The 12180-nt window shown below is 52.2% G+C and overlaps 1 protein-coding gene across 6 annotated transcripts in view; it reads left to right on the forward strand.

Annotated features, from left to right (window-relative positions):
• Window positions 1-12180, forward strand: part of MGMT (O-6-methylguanine-DNA methyltransferase) — a 297512-nt gene that overhangs the window by 59282 nt on the left and 226050 nt on the right. For 4 of the 6 annotated variants that reach the window (XM_058698138.1, XM_058698139.1, XM_058698137.1 and 1 more), the window contains one exon: window positions 6951-7087. In XM_058698138.1, coding sequence (XP_058554121.1) covers window positions 6963-7087 — 125 coding nt within the window. In that variant the 5' untranslated portion in view covers window positions 6951-6962. Of the gene's footprint in view, window positions 1-5383; window positions 5452-6950; window positions 7088-12180 lie in introns of those variants that run through there. The other 2 variants (XM_058698140.1, XM_058698141.1) reach the window with 2 other exon arrangements.

A 12180-nucleotide genomic window follows, 5' to 3' on the forward strand; every position in this document is an offset into this window, starting at 1 on the left:
GTTGGTCTCTGGAGCGCGGGGCATTGGCTGTGTGAGGGTGTGGGACGGGAGCTGTCGTGCTCACACGGCTCGGAATCCCGTCGGCTCCTTTGTGCTGCCTCGCTCCTGGCCGGCCCCGTGTGTGTCTGGCATTGTCGCTTTCCAGGCGGTACCTCCCCCCAGCCTGTGTTGGGACGCGCTGGCTCCCCGACGCGTTCGCCGACTATTGAAGCCTCTTCTTGCTGTCCCCCTGGTGTCAGCGACGCCCCACCCAGCCTGCGAGCCTCCCTCCGCCCTCAACGGGCTCTGCCTGACTTGTAACACACCCGTGCTGTGTCACACTTGCTGTCCGCCTGGGGCTTCCCGTCCACGCACTGCCCGCCACGCCACACGGCCCAGCGCTGCTGTCCGGGGACATGTTATCCGTGACGCGGTAGGCTGCTCTAGGACATCGGCTAGTTTTTACTTTTGCTGGTGGAAGGACTCGGTGCATGCGTGCCTGTTGTCTACAGGAGAGAAAGCACGTAGGGCTCCCTTTCTGGCAGGTTCATATAAAATGCTGTTAAAATTTGCTGCTTTTGCTCTTTTGGCAAAGTAGTAGGCGGTGGGTTGTGGTAATTATCTCTGACTAGCCGCGGTTCTGCTAACGGGTTTAGGTAAACCCAGCAGCGCCAGAGAAAATACAGCCCCACCAGGCCTCGCCCAGGACCTGGGCCTGGGTACCAGGCCTTAGTCCTAGGGAAGGCAGGTCTGGAATCCTGGCGTTCAGGAAACTGAAGTGGGATTTGGCTTCTCTTCTGTTAACCGATAACAGAGTCTCAGGAGCAAACCGCTGAGACCTCACGCAACCCCATGACTGGCTGATTGGTTGTGGCCCCAGGTGACCCCAGCCGCTCACCCATAACTCTGATTTCAACTCCCCAGTTATTGCCACTACAGACTGGTTGCCCTTTTTTGGTTCTTGCCATGATTTGGAAAGAGCGTCCCCTGCTCTGTGAGTGACACATGGTGTTCTGTGCCCTCAGGCAATAGTGTGGTTCGTCCAAGCCTGTCCTCACCTGATGAGGGTGGACTGCTCTTCGTGTGTGAGGTTAGACCAGGCGGGCCAGGGTTGGCACCACGTTGCCGGGCGTGGGGTGCACGTTGGTGTTGGTACAGCAGTGGGCAGGCCAAGCTTCAGGGTCCTTTGTGTCCCATTCAGAAATGCGGTTCCCGGGGTGCCTGGGCAATATTTGGTTCAGAGACCACCATTGCAGCCCTAACCCTGCATTCGAGGCCAACAGTCTCCAAGTCCAGCCACCCCTAACTGACTGTGGTCGGAGCCTGGCCACCAGGGTGAGGCCTTATAACATGCCAGGTCCTTTTACCAAGGAGTGAGCAGGACCGAGGTCTCCAGAGACCATTTCTCCATGTGGTGGAGACGGGAGAGGCAGGCCTCATGCCTGTGGCCATCTGTCAGTTTCACCACCCTGGCCTAACCTTCTCCCGACCCCCGTGTGTATACTCAGATGGGTCTCCCCCTTGTGCCTTGCGGTAGGGGTGAGAGTTGGCTGTGTCCTGTGCACAGGGAGGCCCTTCCCCACAGGAGCAGTGGTCCAGTGGCCTGTTCACCATCTTCCCTGTGTTCTGCAGGCCACGGAACAGCCCAGCGAGGGTGGTGGAATCAGAACTGTCGTTGCTGTTTTATTGGTGAGAAAATTGAGTCCTGGGAAGGAAGATGGGCAACTAGTGTTCCATCCTTCTCCTGCTTGGAACGTGTGCCAGAGTGAATTTGTGCGTGGTGCTGGGTCCACACTCTGGGCTGTGAATTGGGACACTTGCCAGAGTGAACTTGTGCCGTGGTGCGGGGTCCACACACCAGGCCGTGAATTGGGACATGTGCCAGTGTGAACTTGTGCATGGTGCTGGGCCCACACTCCGGGATGTGAATTGGGATGTGTGCCGGCGTGAGCTTGTGCATGGTGCTGGGTCCACACACTGGGCCGTGAATTGGGACGCGTGCCAGCATGAACTTGTGTGTGGTGCTGGGTCCACACTCCGGGCCATGAATTGGGACGCGTGCCAGCGTGAACTTGTGCTGTGGTGCTGGGTCCACACTCTGGGCCATGAATTGGGACACGTGCCAGCGTGAACTTGTGTGTGGTGCTGGGTCCACACTCTGGGCCATGAATTGGGACGCGTGCCAGCGTGAACTTGTGCCGTGGTGCTGGGTCCACACACTGGGCCGTGAATTGGGACGCGTGCCAGCGTGAACTTGTGTGTGGTGCTGGGTCCACACTCCGGGCCATGAATTGGGACGCGTGCCAGCGTGAACTTGTGCCGTGGTGCTGGGTCCACACTCTGGGCCATGAATTGGGACGCGTGCCAGCATGAACTTGTGCGTGGTGCTGGGTCCACACTCTGGGCCATGAATTGGGACGCGTGCCAGCGTGAACTTGTGCGTGGTGCTGGGTCCACACTCCGGGCCATGAATTGGGACGCGTGCCAGCGTGAACTTGTGCCGTGGTGCTGGGTCCACACTCTGGGCCATGAATTGGGACGCGTGCCAGCATGAACTTGTGTGTGGTGCTGGGTCCACACTCCGGGCCATGAATTGGGACGCGTGCCAGCGTGAACTTGTGTGTGGTGCTGGGTCCACACTCTGGGCCATGAATTGGGACGCGTGCCAGCGTGAACTTGTGCCGTGGTGCGGGGTCCACACACCAGGCCGTGAATTGGGACATGTGCCAGTGTGAACTTGTGCATGGTGCTGGGCCCACACTCCGGGATGTGAATTGGGATGTGTGCCGGCGTGAGCTTGTGCATGGTGCTGGGTCCACACACTGGGCCGTGAATTGGGACGCGTGCCAGCGTGAACTTGTGCGTGGTGCTGGGTCCACACTCTGGGCCGTGAATTGGGACGCGTGCCAGCGTGAACTTGTGCGTGGTGCTGGGTGCACACTCTGGGCCGTGAATTGGGACGCGTGCCAGCGTGAACTTGTGCGTGGTGCTGGGTCCACACTCTGGGCCGTGAATTGGGACGCGTGCCAGCGTGAACTTGTGCGTGGTGCTGGGTCCACACTCTGGGCCATGAATTGGGACGCGTGCCAGCGTGAACTTGTGCGTGGTGTTGGGTCCACACACTGGGCAGTGAATTGAGGGCAGATGGCACGGGGCCAGGCAGCAGGAAACTGGCAGTGGCTGCAACATCCTGTTTCCAGGGCAACGGTGGCAACGGTGCCGGCTGCGTGTCTGTAGTCCCTGTGGTCCTACAGATGTTTCCTGAGGTTCGATTCTGGCTGTGGTTGGACTGTGGCCAGTCTTGGTTCCTACAGTTGTCTGAGCTTGTTTCTCCAGCCTTCCCAGCAGTTCTGGGAGTTATGGAACAGCCTTTCAGTAAATTGCTTTTGTGCTTAAATTAGCTGCTATGAGGTTCTGACGCTTTCCATTCGGAGCCGTGCCTGGGACAGGGGCTCATGGCTTTTCATGGTCTGGATCTGAGGCCTGCGCCCAGATCTGCGAGGAAACCACTTTCAGCCTGACAGGCATGGCCTAGGTAGGAGATGTGAGTTCATGGTTAACAAAAACCAGTTTCTATGCAGGACTGCTCAGAGCTTTTTTTTTTTTTTTTTTTAAACGTTTTTTATTTATTTTTGGGACAGAGAGAGACAGAGCATGAACGGGGGAGGGGCAGAGAGAGAGGGAGACACAGAATCGGAAACAGGCTCCAGGCTCTGAGCCATCAGCCCAGAGCCCGATGCGGGGCTCGAACTCACGGACCGCGAGATCGTGACCTGGCTGAAGTCGGACGCCCAACCGACTGCGCCACCCAGGCGCCCCTACTCAGAGCTTTTAACACACTAACGTGCATGGTGAGTTTCCCAGGAGGGGATAGTGCACCCACATTTCTCTGAGTAGTCTTTAGTCTTCTAGAACACACTGTGGGAAATGCTGTGCCAGACTCTTGGCCTGGATGGTGGAAATGCTGCTCATCTACTTCGTCTGTTTGATAAGCCTCTCGTGTATGTGATGCATCTGTCTTCAGTGGAGCCCTGACTCCTGGTAGCAGACCCCTCAGGGTGACAGGAAACATTCATAGATGTGAGGGCTCCGAGGAATGAGGGAAGGCCCCGGGGGGCTGGGGAGGGGTGGCCACCCGCTGTTTACGACGGTAAGGATTTTGGTGCTGTTGGATAAGATTTTACAGAGGAGAGCCGATGCTCTGCGTGACAGGATCGAAGGCCAAGGGCATGTGGTTAAAATGTCAACTGTGACAAGATGGTAATCCCAAATCCTTCCCGGAAGCCAAGTGTCTGCCCATGTTCCCACTAGTCCCTGTGCAGGCCCTGTGGTTTAGGTGTCCCTTACCCCACAGATAAAGGCACTTGTGGCAAAGTGACAGGCCGTGGTGGGAGGCCACCCCCCTGCTTCCTGCCCCTGCATGGCGAAGTGGGGATCCATGGACGTTGGGGTGGTCGAGGAGTGCGACATGTCAGAGCATCTGTGACATCGGGCGAACATCACAATCCCGTGTCCCCTCACTGGGAACTGAGAGGAGTCTATTTCAGATCCCGGTCAAGACGCACAGAAAAGTGCATGTTGAGCAGGGTGGCTCTGCAGCCCGGGGCTTAGGATGGAATCTCGGGGTGATGCTTACACACTGTGTAGTTTGGGGGTACTGCTTGACCTCATCAGGGCCATAAATGCACTTCTCGTGGCTGCTGGGAAGACAGATGAGGGAGTTGGTGTGTGGCTTTAGCAGCAGGTGGAAGGATGGGGAAGGGAAGAGGTCAGGGTAGGGGTGGTGAGGCTGGCCATGTGGGGAAGTCAGGAAGAGGACGTGTGGTGGAGAGACTGCAGTATCAGGCCCCTGAGCTGCCTGGAGGGACGGCCGGCCTGCGGGTGGGGGTAGGAAGGGTGCATGAGCGCGTACCTCGAGGGGCTCAGCAGACCCGGCGTGTGGAGGCCGGGGTAAGTGCTCAGGGCCACGCTGTCCCCGTCACAGCCGGGCAGCAGGAAGGCAGCCACAGCCAGCATGCAGACAGACGAGCGAGGCCACGTCCCCACAAAACGTGATTTACGAAAGCAGGTGTCAGGCTGCCTGTGGCCTGTGGGCTGCAGTTTTCGCACCCTGCTGTAGCCCCTTTGTGTAATTGGCAGCTGATTTATTGTTCGGGGCGAGGGGCGGGAAGGGGTGGGAAGGGCCCAGGTGTAACTCGGGTCCCAGGGAAGTCCTTCCTCACATGAGAGTTGATGAGGCCTCGGGGAGAATGGGGTGGAAATGAGCGGAGCTGGCAGTGGTAGGAGCTTGATGGTGTGAGCGGGGGAGGAGAATCCCTAGGGTGAGTCCTGGGCGTGGTGGGGGTGACGATGGACGGCAGTGACGTCCCTGAAAAGCCGCGTGTGCAGGAGAGCATTTTTGCAGGGTTACGTCGCGGACAGTTCATCGGAGGTGCCTGCGGACAGAGCTGTGATCAGCAGCCCAGCCCACAGGTCAGGAGCAGCGCACGGTCTGGGTGGGGGGTGAGGCTGTCGCTGTTTCGGTGCATGGCTGGCGGCTGCCGTGGGGCCGAGCGCGGGGAAACGCTGGCATATGAGGTCACGCGGTTTGCGGGAGGAGGGGCTGCAGGGAGGGAACAGGCTCCGGGGCCTGGGCTGGTCCCCGTTCGCATCCCCACAGCCCACCCTTGGCTCGCATCTTCTGCCCGCAGTTGGGGTGGTTTTTATCCAATGTCGGTTTGCCCGGACCTCCCGCCTGGCTCCTCCCCACCCTCGCCGTACCTGCTCGTTCTCCCCAGCCTTTGGTCCGCTGACCGAAATGAATATCTGTCAATTAACAGGGACAGTGCATCATAGGAGAGCTTTTATGTGTTTGTACGTTTCTCTGAAAGTAAGTGAAGTGCACGGTTGGCCCTTGAACAGCGTGGGATTAGGGACGCTGACCTCTGTGCAGTCGAAAATCTGCGTGTGACTTTTGACTCCCAAAAAATTTAGCTACTAAGAGCCTACTGTTGACCTTCCTGTGAAAATATCCGGTTATCACCTTTTGTATGTTTGTATTACATACTGTGTTCTTATAAAAAAAAGTAAGCTAGGGAACGTATTAACATCATAAGGCAGAAAAAACATATTTATAGTTCTGGGGTGCCTGGGTGGCTCAGTGGGTTAGATGTCCGATTTGGGCTCAGGTCATGATCTCATGGTTGGTGAATTCAAGCCCCATGTCTGGCTCTGTGCTGATGGCTCGGAGCCTGGAGCCTGCTTCCTATTCTGTGTCTCCTCCTCTCTCTGCCCCTCCCCCACTGTTCTCTCTCTCTCTCTCTCTCTCTCTCTCTCTCTCTCTCTCCCCCTCTCTCCCTCCCTTCCTCTCTCTCTCCCTCTCTCCCTCCCTCCCTCTCTCTCTCAAAAATAAATGTAAAAAAAAATACATTTACAGTCCTGTATGGGAAAACCGTGCACAGTGGCCCACGCAGGGCAGACCCGTGTTGTTCAGGGTCAGCTGTGTGTGTTCTCCATGCGTGCATGGGGCTCGCTCCCAGCCAGCACAGCTTCCACTGCACAAGAGCTGTGTCCACCTTCACTCCACGATGCCTTGCTTTTAAATGTACTTTGTTCAAAATATCCGGTGGCTTCAGCCTGTGTTGGTGAGAAAGTTGGTAACTGTTTGTTGAAGCAAGGTTAGCTTGGCTCTAGGGACCCCATAGAGGGAGCTCTGGTCATTTTCGCCTCTTCGACTGAGCCCTGGTTCAAGGTGAGGCTAGGGAGTAATTGAAGGAAGGCGTGTGTGCCGCTGGTCAGCTGCTCTAGTGGTCCTGGTAGTTTTCTGTCTCTGAAGTAAGTGCAGTACAAAGACGACGCATCCGATGATTAGGTTCCTAGAATGGGGAAGAACTTCAGAAGACGTTTGTCTTCAGTAACTGGTGCTCGTTGTGCTTTAAGAGGGACCACGCTTTTTCACGTGTACTTAATTGCTTTAAAATCGTCTTTTACAGGTGCGTGGGAGAATGGACAAGACCTGTGAAATGAACTACAAGGTGGTGGACAGCCCGCTGGGGGAGATTGAGATCTCTGCCTGTGAGCAGGGTGTGCATGAGATCAGGCTGCACGGCAGGAAGACCCCCGACGCCGGGTGAGTCCCCTGCAGTCCCCTCTGCGCGGTATTTGTTGAGAGTGGCACAGAAGCAGTGGGTACTGCGGCGTGGTACGGAGCCACGGGCCGGCAGCCACCAACCTCAGCCTGGCCCGTGGCTGGGCCAGGACTTTGCGTCAGCAGCATCTGCTGACGTCTGTGCGTCCTCTGCCTGCAGGTAACCACGGGGGCACAGCTCTCGCTAGTGGCCCATGACGTCTAATTAACATACACGTTTACAGGGGCGCCTGGGTGGCTCAGTCATCCAGTGTTTGACTCTTGATTGCAGCTCAGGTCATGATCCCGGGGTCATGGGATCAAGCCCCACCTCAGGCTGTGCACTGAGTGTGGAGCCTGCTCGGGATTCTCGCTCCCTCTGTCCTCCCCTACCCACCCCCCCTCCCCCAGCTCGCATTCTCCTTCCCTCTCTGTCTCTAAAATAAACAAAAAAACATTTACAGAGTAGTCGATGGACTATAAGCCTTAAATATTTTGATTCGTCAACAAGTGTGGGAATCTCTCTGGAAGATTGGTGACCGGGATTGGGGGGGGAATGCTTCCCTGATCTTGATGCTTTTAAATCAGGACCAGCCTTCGTTGTTCGGAGTCTGCCAGGTGAGTTTCCTGCTGAAGTCTTGGAACTGCTTGATTTGGAGCTCTTGTGGCCCCTGTGGTGTCAGACAGACGGGGGTGGGGGGGGCGGTTGAGCATGGGGGGAGCCCCCCAGCATGGTGTTAGAGCGCTGCCTTTTCTAACAGGACACGTGCTTCTCTTCTGACAGATCTCCACCGTATTTCTCTTAATTGTAAAAACATAAAAAATTTAAAGCACTCCTTAACGTTTGGTTCTGAAATGTAACGTTTCCTCCATCCATCGATTGTGAGTCGTCGTATTAAAATTGCAGTTCTCGTTACTTCTGACAGAAGAGGGAAAAACCGCCCACTCCTGCTCAGTGTTTGTCTTAACCGGCTAATAAACACAATGCCAGAGAACATTAGATAAAGAAAATACATAGAAACATAAAAATTGATTTTAATGGACCCCTGTCAGAGACCGCCATAATGAGCGCGGGCACGGTAATAAATACCCGTTTTCGCCTCCAGTGTCGAGATTTTTTCCTGTCGAGCTGCATGTTACAATCAATAGTACTTTTTTTTTTAAGACCAAAAAAAAAAAAATAAGCAAACCTTTGAACTATATGAATACACTCTTCTCTTTCTATGAAAACCATCTGGCCACGGTGCTCAGAAAATCACAGACACCAAATAATTCGTGGGGAATGTCATTTTGTCTCTTAGCATATTCACTTGCCCAATAAATCACAGAAATTTTGTGGAATTTTTTTTGCTTTAAGAAAAAATTCCTTGAAGTGAATTTGGGGAAGAAAATAAAACATAGACGTTTCGTTAAATGCCCACTCTGGGTGATGAGAACACAAGAGGAGGCTTAATTCTGAGCTGCTTTCCGCATCAGGATTGGGTTCAGCCTGAAGCAGTCGTCCGGATGGTTTCAGTAATACGCTCGCAGATGAGCAGTGGAGGCTGGGTCTCATGGCTGCCTCCGGCTTTCCTCTGCCTCTCCAGGCTGTGGCCCTCCTTCTGGTGCTTTGGGCCGGCCTCTGGGGTGCGAGCTGCCATGCTCCCCTTCTGGGCAGAGGAGAGAGAAAGGGACCCACCCCCCTTTCCAGAAGGAGCCCCTAGCATCCTCCTGTCACAGGGCCACCACCGGGCTGGGAGCCAGGGTAGGGGAGATTCTGTGTGTAAGGGGCAAGTGGGAAATGAGTTTTAACCAGTAGTCTGTTATACACCCACGGTTAACTTTAGGAAGGGACATTTAAAAGTTACAGATTCAAAAATTCTTTATGAATACTCAGGGTTGATAATTCTTTTTCAAGTGATAGAAAATCGAGGTGAGGTTTTGAGAAAAGTGTACAAGCCAAATGGCCACCAGCCTAAACCAAGATCTGGAACTCTCTAAACCACCTGTTCCCTTGTGCTCCCTGTGAGTCCCGGCTCCTGTTGGCATCTACCGTTCCCATTTCTGTCTTGATTAACCGCTCATTCTTGAGCTTTATATAGAGTTTAGGGTATAGTCTTCTGTACTGGATTCTTTGTTCAGCGACGTTTTGAGGGTCACCCCTGTTGTGTGTCAATTAGTAGGTCCTTCTTGGTGGTGAATGTAGTTTATTCTAGGAATACTCCACAGTTTTATCAGGTCTCCTACTGATGGAATTTGAATTGTCCAATTTTTGGCTAGTTGGAGTAAAGTTGAAAGTTTTGTTCAAGCCTCTTTGGACCCCTTTTTGCTTCTCTGGAGTCAGCTCCAAGGTGTGGGATTGCTGGATTGCATGGCAAATGTATGTTTAACCTCCTAAGAAACTGCCAAAACTTTTCCCCAAGTGGAACCATTTCATACTCCCTTCCATCAGAAATTGCAGGAGTTTCCATCTCTCTGTGCTTTCACTGATACGTGTTAGTTTCTAAAGTTTTAGCCATTCTAGTGGGTCTGAAACATTCTCGTTCTGATTTTAACTTTCCTCATGATCTCCTCTAACCACCTTTATCGACCACTCCTGCCTTTTCATTGTGCGGCGTCTGCGTGGGTCTTCTGCCCATTTTCGATGGGCATCCTGTTTGTTTTATCATTGATTTGTGCTTCTGGTTACAAGTCCTTTATCAGATATGTGTATTACCATATGTATTTCACAACTGGATGCTTGTTTTTATTCTAGTGCCATCTTCCAATGAGAAGTTCCTAATTTTGAGGGACTACAACTTAATGATTTTCTTAGCATTTTTTGTCTTTAAGATTTGCCTACTGTTAATTTCTCCAGTGTTTTCTGATAAATTCTTCTAAAACTTGATAATTTCGGGCTCTTATGTTTAGATCTAGGACCCATCATCTTGAACCACCTTGTTGTGGTGAGGTACTCAGTTTTTTTTCCAGTTACTTAGTTTTCTCCTCATTTAGGAGGAGAAAACAACTTTCTAAATTGAATTCCCTTAGCACATTTGTCAAATCAACTGACTGCTTGTGTGCATCCCTATGTCTGGACGTTCTGTGGTTCAGGTGATTGCTTCACCTGTCCCACACCAGAACTGTGTGGATGTGATTGCATAGCTTTGTCATAAGTCTTGAATTAAGGTAATGAGTCTTCTAACTTTTTTTTTTTTTCCCCCTAAAGACTGTTTTGGCTTCAGTGCCTTTAAATTTCCATATTAAAGAATCAAGGTGTCTAGTATTGATTGGAATTTTGGTTGGGGGTTCATTAAATTTTTGTACACAAATTGGGAGGGTTGACCACTTTTAAAACCTTCCAATTTATGAACATGGTTTATGTCTCCATTCATTCGACTTGTCTTTAATTTTCTACTGTGTTCTAGTTTCCAGCATAGAGATCTCGTATGTTTTTTGTACATCTGACTTCTAAATATTTTGGTGTTCTAAATTAGTTTAAAATGGTTTTTTACTGGCTGCTGGTACATCGTTTTTTATGTTGATTTTTGATATGTTGATCTTCTGTCCTCTTACTGAATTAATAGTTGTAGGAATTGTTTTGCAGATTCCTTAGGACTTCTGCTATAGAAAGTCGGTCCTGTGACTAAAGACAACTTTCTGATCTTTATGCCTTTTATTTCCACTTTCACCACTGAGTGGACCCTCTGGTGTATGGGGTAAACGTTGTGACGGTGGACGTTCTTCCCCTGTTCCAGTCACGGGGGCTTCCGGTTCCCGAGCCATGGTGCTGCCCCTGTGGGTCTCATAGGTGTCTTTTCTCGGATGGAAAATACTTCCTCTACATGGTGGATTTTGTTAGTCTTTTTGTACGTGTCTCAACGTTCTTATTACTACTTTTTTAAACAAGTGGTGAGGAGTGCCTGGGTGGCTCAGTAGGTTAAGCATCTGACTTCAGTTCAGGTCACGATCTCATGGTTCATGAGTTCGAGCCCCACGTCAGGCTCTGTGCTGACGGCTCAGGGCCTGGAGCCTGCTCAGGATTCCGTGTCTCACTCTCTCTCTTTCTCTCAAAAATAAACATTAAAATACATTTTTTTTTTTTAATTTTTTTTTTTCCAACGTTTTTAATTTATTTTTGGGACAGAGAGAGACAGAGCATGAACGGGGGAGGGGCAGAGACAGAGGGAGACACAGAAGCGGAAACAGGCTCCAGGCTCTGAGCCATCAGCCCAGAGCCTGACGCGGGGCTCGAACTCACGGACCGCGAGATCGTGACCTGGCTGAAGTCGGACGCTTAACCGACTGCGCCACCCAGGCGCCCCGTACATTTTTTTTTTTTTTTTAAACAAGTGATGAAGCAAGATTTTATAGCTGTCTTGAAATGCTGGACTATGCCACGTAGTTCATGATCTCTCCCTGCATGCCCCCCTCCTCCCCCCCCCCCACCATATTACTGGCTTAAATTTGCCATTTTTTCTAGTACTTATGTGTTTACATTCATGACGGATGTTCGGCTCTAATTTTCCTTTCTGTGGTGCGTCTACCGGGCTTTCGCATTCAGGCTAGCCTTTCGGCACAAAGTGACTTCGGAGGTGTTCCCTCTCTTCTGAAAGCATCCTGTGTGGGATCAGTGGGGCTTCTTTTTCCAGCTGTGGATGAATTCACCTCAGATGCCATCCAGCTCTGGTGTTCCCTGTACAGAAAGACATGATTAGGATTCCTTTTGTCTACTAGAACTCGGTGCTGCCCTTGCCCACTCCGAGGGGCAGTACCTGCAGGTGAAGGGCTGTGTGCCCCTGAGGCCGTGCTCTCCAGCTCTGCTGGTGGACAGGGGCCAAGGGGGTTTCGAGCAGAGCATCCTCACGGCTTGGGGATGCTGTTCTGCCCCTCCTCCTCGAGTGCTTGTGAGGGCTGGGGTCTTTATCTCCCCTGGAGCCATGCTGCTTTCTTCAGTAGGGAAATTGGAAGTGGACCACTGACCTCTGTCTTCTGTGAAATTTCACTTGTAATTCTGTACAAAATAGGGTTCCTGTTCCCCACGTCAGTCTGCTTACCTGTTTGTATGGCCTTATACAGTGATCTTTGGGATTTTTTGGTCTAGGTTAAATTACCTTTCCCTTCCTAAAAATACTTGA

This window comes from Neofelis nebulosa, chromosome 13 (genome assembly GCF_028018385.1).
Source record: "Neofelis nebulosa isolate mNeoNeb1 chromosome 13, mNeoNeb1.pri, whole genome shotgun sequence".
Taxonomy (NCBI): domain Eukaryota; kingdom Metazoa; phylum Chordata; class Mammalia; order Carnivora; family Felidae; genus Neofelis; species Neofelis nebulosa.